Below are 7948 nucleotides of genomic sequence, written 5' to 3'. Positions count from 1 at the left end.
AGGAAGTTAACTATTATATATAAGTTAACAAAATAGAATTGGATTATGAAAAATTTTAAGTCTCTCTAAAAACCAACCTAACAAAGCACCTAATAAAGAAAGAAAACCCCACACCCCCAAAATGTAATGAAATTGTGCTCAAAGTCTAAGATGTACTTTGTCTTCTTTTTATCTCTTTGTCTCTCTCCTTTCTTATGGAAGCTCCCGTAAGCTTCTTACAATTCCTATTTTCTCTTAAAAAAAGAAAGAAAGAAAAGAAAAGAAAAGAAAAGAAAAAACTACTTTTTTAAAAAAAAAACCTTTTCTTTCCTCGTTGGAGGATTCGGTTAGATGATAACTAAACTATAACGTCAAAATCATCCAATTAATTTTTTTTATATAATAATAAGAAAATGACAAAGCCCAAAGGACATCATCCAAGAGTACTAAGCTCCCACCATCCTAGCAAGATAATAAAGTAGAATTTCGTACTACCAAACCAATAGCTTTCATAAGAACCCATTTGATAAATGAAATGAAAACCCAAGATTGTCAGGGTCAAGTAACAAGCAACTTGTGATCCCCAGAACTTGTTTAAATCTTGCTGGAACCATTATCTTGGGGAGGGTTATCTTCAAGCACATTCCTGCCTAACCTTTACCAAAACATCAAAAGCTTAGTCATTCCTAAAGTCTCATAATCAATACAAATAAATTAATCCATCAAGAATTAGCCCTTATTCTAAAGTTAATTACTATCATCAGAGCAGGGGGACGTAGACAAGAAACATACGATGCATTGCTGCCATTATGATTTTGATTTCCAAAGTCGTGACCCAAATTACTGACTCTTAAAATCTTTTTGGAACACCTGATAAAGAAGATAAGATAACTTATCATATCTTACTTTTATCTCTTGTTTGGTGGGACAATAGGATATGATTAGGTTATCCTATTGTCTCATTTTATCCTCTCCAATACATGATTTCTTATCCTATGGGGAGAGCTGGGTTACAATTCAACAGGATAGAATACTGATCCGGATAAAATATAGGCCCAACCAGGGCCCAAAAACACATAAGGAAGCCCAGACCCATTGAAGACCAGAGCAAAGCGCAAAGAACAAACACAGACGTGATGCCCTCATCGCGACACACAAGACGCGATGTCTTCATCACGTCACACAAGACGCGATACCCACATCACGTATGAAACCTTCTATAGGAAGTAAACTTAAGGCCAAAGGCAACTCCACCGCGCCTTAACTCCAGTAAACAACGGACAGCTCCAGCTTGCCACAACTCTACTACTAGACACTATGGAAGATAAGGCTACTCAGGTTCCCTGACTGATCTGCAGCCCAAGGCTGGCCACTCAGAAGCCAAGCCGCCTTAACTAAAGCGGCATCTTAACTACTATATAAGCAAACGATATACCACCAAGGTACGATCATCTTTACTCAATCAACACAAAAACACCTGCCTCTGATACTAACTTAAGCATTGGAGTGTCTTCGTAGGTACCCCCCATTTGGTGCAACACGCCAACGAGAAGGATAAAGCTCAAGCACTCTACAACAGCAATACCAGGCCCAGGCCACTAACAACGTAAGCTTATTCAACCGTGTGTGATTGGGCTCGATACATATAGGCCAGTCCATATTGTATTTGGTCTGATAAGATACCAATATTGGATACCTAATATATCCCAACGCTACCCAATATATTTGTATTTATTGCATTATATTTTATTTTTTCTTTCTCCTTTCTCCTTCTACATAATCTTATCAGATTGCTAATTAGGTGCTCATCAAACACAGGACATGATATAAACTTATCAACCCCATATCATATCCTACCCTTATCAGCCCCATATCATATCTTACCCTTTATCCTATCATCTCCACCAAACGAGCCCTTAACATGCAGTACACACAAGACAAACACACTCTCCTACAAAAGCAGGGAAACAAGATGCGTGCGAATGCTATTGAGAGCAATCATATTGCAAAATGGATTACATATCAAAATTTACAATGTCAACAAACAATTGGCATCTCAATTACCAACCCCTATGAACACATTGGGAGGATTGACCAAGAAATAGAAAGAATGGTTATTGCCTCAGAAAACTATTGTAACTGCTACCAAGGTTTAAGGTCACCCACAGGGCCAGCAGTCCAATTCAAGAACTTCTCCCCAGGTTTCAAGAATACGCTCCTGTCATGTGGCAACTTACGTGCAAGTCCATTTAGAACTTGATGGAAAGCGTCTCCAGATTGAGCAGGTTGTGGGAATAGCATTGCTTGCTTCATGGAAGGGTTAGCAAGCAATCTCTGTTTCCTTAATATAACTTCTGGTGGGATAGACGTGAGTATGGTATCCAACTTAGGAACATCCTCCTCATCAACAAACACCCCTATCTCTTCCCATGGGATTGCATCAGCAAATGGCAGAACAATATCATCAGCAATAATAACAGGGATGCAACCAAATACCACAGCTTCAACCAATCTTGGGCTCCAAGGGGCCCATCCAAGCGGGCATAGACAAAACACAGCTCGTTGCATGTCCTCGTAGTATGTGGCTGGATGCTCAGTGGAAATGTCAAATAGTGGATTGTCCTTAAAGTTCTCCCACACTGCTGCTCTTGCACCTCTGTAAGATTGCAAAACATGGTCAGTTTGACCAGTCAGGATTATTTGGTTGATCCGAATTTCTTTTCTTATGAAACCATCAATGTATGCACCAAACATCATGCATACTTGATTTTCAATCAGAGTTTTAGAAAGAACCAAGTTTAGGTTATTAATGCAGTTAATCTCAATATACTTACCAGTTTCAATTATTACAATATTAATAATTATTATATAAATTGAAGTCATTCTTCATGGCATTTTCAGTAAAAGGATTCAAGTCAGCTTTCTTATGCGAATATAATATGAAAATAATGAAAAGGCCACATACTCAAACAGCCCCCTTTGAACTTGTTATAAGACCTACCTTGCATAGTAACCACCTTCAGGGTCATTTCCAACGTCATAAAACAGTCCTCGAAAGTAAACAAAAATGGACCTGGGAGTTTTATCAGGAATTAGGTGGGCATGCATTTTCTGTGGGGGGGCATATGGAGGAATGGTAATTGAGCCCTCTTTCAAGCACACATGATTCCTCTGTCCAAATGTTTGGACCAAGGTAGCACGCTGTAGCAGTGGAAGAATCCCTCTTTCAATTGCCTTCTCTTCCTGGAACAATATAATATAATAGAAGTGCGTGTTACATGATCCGCATGCGGTATTAATAATGGAATCGGAGGGACTTATCAAAACAGCACACAATTGGTTCAAACACATAAGTAGCATTAACAGTGATATAAATAAATAAAAAAATTGAATTATACACTAAATCTCGTACTTGGTAATGAAAACATGCCCCAAAGTCATGAGGAACCACAAAGAAATGATCTGCCCCTTCTGTTCGGTTCCAATAGGGCCAGTTTGAAGAAATAAGCTGAATGGCACTCCTCATCATTCGTGGTGACTTGAAGGGTAAAGGAAGGCCATTTGGTGTCAAATCACAGGTGGTGTATACAGGGGTATAAAACCAGTCAGCTTCTTCAGGATTAAGGGTTCGGACAGGGCTAGATAAGAGAAACCGATGCATAAAAATCTCGGCAGCAAACATATGGGTGAGGCATCTTGAGTCCTTTTGCAGAATTTTCTTATTATATTTGCTTGGAAGTTCATAGACAAAAACCTTCAACCTTCCCACTGGATCATCTTCCAATACATCACCAGCGCTACCTACAATTGGTTCAACCACAACAAGCTTAGCAGTCCCATCTTCAATAAAATGAAATATATACTGATTTTAAAATAATAAATTCACGCTGAGAATTTAAAAAAGCATATTTGACTCCAGTGTAGAATTGCTTCATGCAAGTCATGGAGAAATAGTACACAAGACTGCTTATAACACCTTTAAATTCCAAGCGACTAAGCATGTGCATTTGTTTGTGTGTATCAAATTATCAATTATCTGCAAGTTACATAAGTTCTCCTCTTTTACCCAACTCCCACTCCAGCTACTTCCCCACTGAATTGAAACCCAAACTGATTCTACATTCTTAAACATACATACTGTTAGGGACAGCTTTTATATTTTGGCCATAACTTACCCTTTCTGGCTTTATAAGGTTCAAAAGGCATAAAAAGGACCAAAGTATTATGAGAGAAAGGGAAAGGGATTCAGATTTGATATTGCATGCTTTGTTATCAAAGGTTTAGTACCTACACAGTTTTATATGCTTTGTCAGGGAGCAGCTTTGATGTTTGTTGCTCTTGGATTGTCATCTCAATGCTCATCTTTGTTGTTGTCATATTCTTTGTCTCATTATTGCTTGTCATTTGTTATCTCATTGCTCTTGGTTTTTAGGAATTATGTTAAAGAAGCAATCAACTATAAACAAAAAAGCCCAATCAAATTTATGGATTATCCTCTTCCTCCTCCTTTTACTATATGTACCAAACTATTTCATTTCTATCAAGACTAATAAAGGAGAGAGTCTGGCTAAGGCATGAAAACCATTCATAAAGGTTATCAAGATCTCCTGTCACCCCACATAACATGATCAAAGTGAGAATTGACTATAATATGACCCTATGTTGATATATAGCCGTTTCCAATGAATTTCGTCAAATACTTGAGCTGATTCCAAATACATAACTTATCATTGCTAGCCACTGACCCATATACAGCAAAAAAGTAAAAGTCAGTAAAATGACTCTGCCAAATTCGAAATTATTCCATTGGGCGGATTAATAATTCTTCTAATATTATTACACATCATAACCGAAACAGCTACACAACACCAGTTCCTAAAATGGATTATGCTAAGAAGCATTGAACTCGTGCCCACCCTCAAACATTGAAACAGAAATTTTTTAGCATTAAGCAAGCTCGGCACTTGAGATTGGATCTTAAGAATAACTACCTGCGTTAAATGCTGAAGAACCAATGCTTTGCGATTGAAAATTGAAATTATAACATCACAAGCAAAAACAATTCAACACCTCGATACAAAGCTGATCTTAATCAAACTCACACTGTATAATAATAATCATAAAGACACAACACTCAAAAACTGTAACGTGAAACCGTCAAACCAAAATGACACCTAACCGGAAAGAAATTGATCACAATCAAAAGACTCAAAACCCCAAATCAACAGAATTAGAACATGGCAAGCAAAGAAAGAAGCTGAAAAACTAAAATCAGAAGAAAATCCACCTGAAATTCTTTCAGTGGGCTGATTCCTACCCAGCTCCACAGCACCAACTGTAAATTGAAAAGCAGCACAAAGAAGCCCAAGAAAACCCCATTTCCAAATACCCATTTTTTGTTTCCCCCAGAACAGATTGGAAGAATCTCAGTGATGGGATGGGAAGAGGAAGGTGCTGATGATGGGTGCAACTGCAAAACAAGGAAACTAAGTATTATAAGGAAGTCAATTGTAGTCAGCGGAAGAAGGTGACGAGTGGAATGATGAAGGTTAAGATGTCAGAGGGGAAAGTAGTTGTGAAAGGTTTCTTAGGAATAGGGCTTCACATGATCGATCAGCTTGAAGGAAAGGGATATATGGGTTCTTGTCAGCAGCAACAGAGAGAGACACATTTGAACATTGAGGGACCAACAAACAAAAGAGTGGATTTGCTTTGAAGAAACAATTTTTAAAATTGAAGATTGAAGATTGACGAAGAAGATGAAGATGGATTTGCATAATTTTTCTGGTTTAGTGAGGTTTTCTAAGTGTGAGGTTTGATGACATGTCCATCTCAGACAACCATTTAGGCACCAAAATTCAACTATGTCACGTTCTTTAGCTCAATTTCAACCTTTAATCTTCTCTCTCTCTCCCTCTCTCTTATATATGAAAATCACTATGATTTTATCTTCTTATTAACACGATGATTTTAGTCACTAAGATTAAAAAAAGACTGTTTCGTTGTAAGTGTTTATTTGTTTATTTTGCTAACATTGCACGTTTTCTATTTCGAATGTCCGTAATTAGGCATTGCTCAAAGAGTCGAATCCGTGGAGATACCAGCGGTTTTGATTCGCCTCAAAAAGATAATTAGGATCAGTTTCCGAAAAAAAAAAAATAGTTAATTAATGATTCACAGATTCAGCGTTAATACAGAAAAACGAAGAAGAAAATACTCCCTTAATAAAACAGAGTATTAATAATAAAAAATAATAATTATATCGATAAATAAATTAGTGCCTATTGTAAAGAATCTTGGATACACTACCCAAAAAGCAAGTTCAAAGATCTTATAAACTCCACATTAGTTGCTCATACAAATAATGTGAGACTATATATCTCAACACTCCTCCTCACATGAGAGCACATTGGATTTGAAGGGTGGATAACGTACAAGCCCACCTATATATATGAAGAAAGAACAAAAAAAGTGGGGGCAGTGAGATTTGAACCCGGGACATGAGGCTCTGATAGTATGTAAAGAACCTTGGGAAACACCACCCCAAAAGCTAGCTCAAAGGGTGAGAGTGCTCAAGGCCTTATAAACTCCACATTAATTGTTCATACAACCAATGTGAAACTATATATCTCAACACCTATAATTTTATTTTATTTTATTTTATTTTTCAGAAAGCCTGCAAAGAAGATATGGATAGGATTTTATATGACACATTTTAATGATCATCACATAATTTAAGAAAATCTCGGTCATCAATTTCTTTTAATGACCAATAAACAGTAAGCAATTAAAATAGGTGACACAAGTTGTTGTTTTTTTTAAAAAAGTTATTTTTAAGTTAAAATTTAAAAAAAAAAACTAAAAATTGTTTGGTTATTACATAAAAAAATTATTTTAAAAGCACATATTTCAAGAAAAATCTCTTTTTCTTTCTATATCTTTATTTTTATTTCTATGGCTCTTTATTTAAAACAAATACACAATTCAAGAAAAGTTGATAAAAATTTTAAAAAAAATTAAGGAACTTTTGGTTTTTTCTTAGAGCTTAGTGTTTGTCATTTTAAATGATATAAGTTATGTCATTTCATGAGAGAAATAAACACAGAAAATGAAAATCATGGGAGAGAGAAAATGAGTGCTTTTTTAATTTAAAATTTAAATAAAAAATTTGTTCTGTGTCTATCTCTCTCTTAAAATGACATAACTTTATGTCATTTAAAATGATAAACACTTTTTCCATTTGTGAAAAAGATGATAGATTTTTTTTATCAAAAAATATTTCTACAGTTACTGTAGATAAGTTATATGCATTTACTTTCAAAATAACGTCGTTTTGAGATTGAAATATTAAAAACTTATAATTATAAAAACTATAATAACCCTGAAATAAATTAAAATTATAAAAACGTCATGATTTTTACTCCAAAATGACGTCGTATTGGACTTACTGCAGATAACCTATCTGCAGTAACTGCAGAAAAAGCGAACCCTTTTTTTATATGTCAAACCTATAAACTTACATGTTGGTCAATATCATATTATTTATTTTATTTAAAATAAATTATTATTTTAATGATTTTAAATAATAAAATAATATTATTTTAATTATTAAATGGGAAATGATCCGTTTACAAATTGTTTTTACAAATTATACTATGTACTCCTCAAAGTACATAGTGTAACCTAGTGTACTTCCGAGAATACATAGTATAGTTTATAAGAGTTTGTAAACAAAAAATTTGTAAATATAACACTCTCCTTATTAAATACCTAATAGACTTCAAGAAGCTAACTGGCCTAGGTCAAAACTTTTATTTTTTAAATATAGGTTAGATGAGACTTGACTTTTAATTCAGGCCTACACAATGCTAACAGACCAGGGCATACCCAAATTATTTTACAAAAACATGATTTATTTAAACCAAAACCTAACCTAGCCCAACATATTTACACCTTTATTTGTGATATA

The 7948-nt window shown here is 35.1% G+C and overlaps 1 protein-coding gene across 1 annotated transcript; it reads right to left on the bottom strand.

The window, feature by feature from the left end:
* Positions 1-2040: 2040 nt before the first annotated feature.
* On the bottom strand, positions 2041-5800 carry LOC133312664 (probable beta-1,4-xylosyltransferase IRX10L). The gene is made up of 4 exons (XM_061513906.1): positions 5267-5800; positions 3392-3780; positions 2981-3222; positions 2041-2635 (listed from the first exon to the last, which is right to left on the bottom strand). Exons 1-4 carry the CDS (start codon positions 5370-5372, stop codon positions 2122-2124), a joined length of 1251 nt encoding a protein of 416 aa, XP_061369890.1. The 5' UTR covers positions 5373-5800; the 3' UTR covers positions 2041-2121.
* Positions 5801-7948: the final 2148 nt, after the last annotated feature.

Source organism: Gastrolobium bilobum, unplaced genomic scaffold, assembly GCF_033153095.1.
Source record: "Gastrolobium bilobum isolate Gb01-03AN ecotype WA unplaced genomic scaffold, APGP_CSIRO_Gbil_v1 utg11336, whole genome shotgun sequence".
NCBI classification, from domain to species: Eukaryota; Viridiplantae; Streptophyta; class Magnoliopsida; order Fabales; family Fabaceae; genus Gastrolobium; species Gastrolobium bilobum.
Note: the sequence above shows the minus strand (reverse complement) of the source record. Positions and strands in the feature narration are given on the sequence as shown.

Coding starts and splice junctions, on each gene's coding strand:
- LOC133312664 (XM_061513906.1), bottom strand. CDS start 5,372: ATGGGTATTTGGAAATGGGGTTTTCTTGGGCTTCTTTGTGCTGCTTTT. Junction 3,781..5,266: donor GCCCACTGAAAGAATTTCAG/GTGGATTTTCTT, acceptor AACCAATTGTAG/GTAGCGCTGGTGATGTATTG. Junction 2,636..2,980: donor GAAGGTGGTTACTATGCAAG/GTAGGTCTTATA, acceptor GCAATCTTACAG/AGGTGCAAGAGCAGCAGTGT.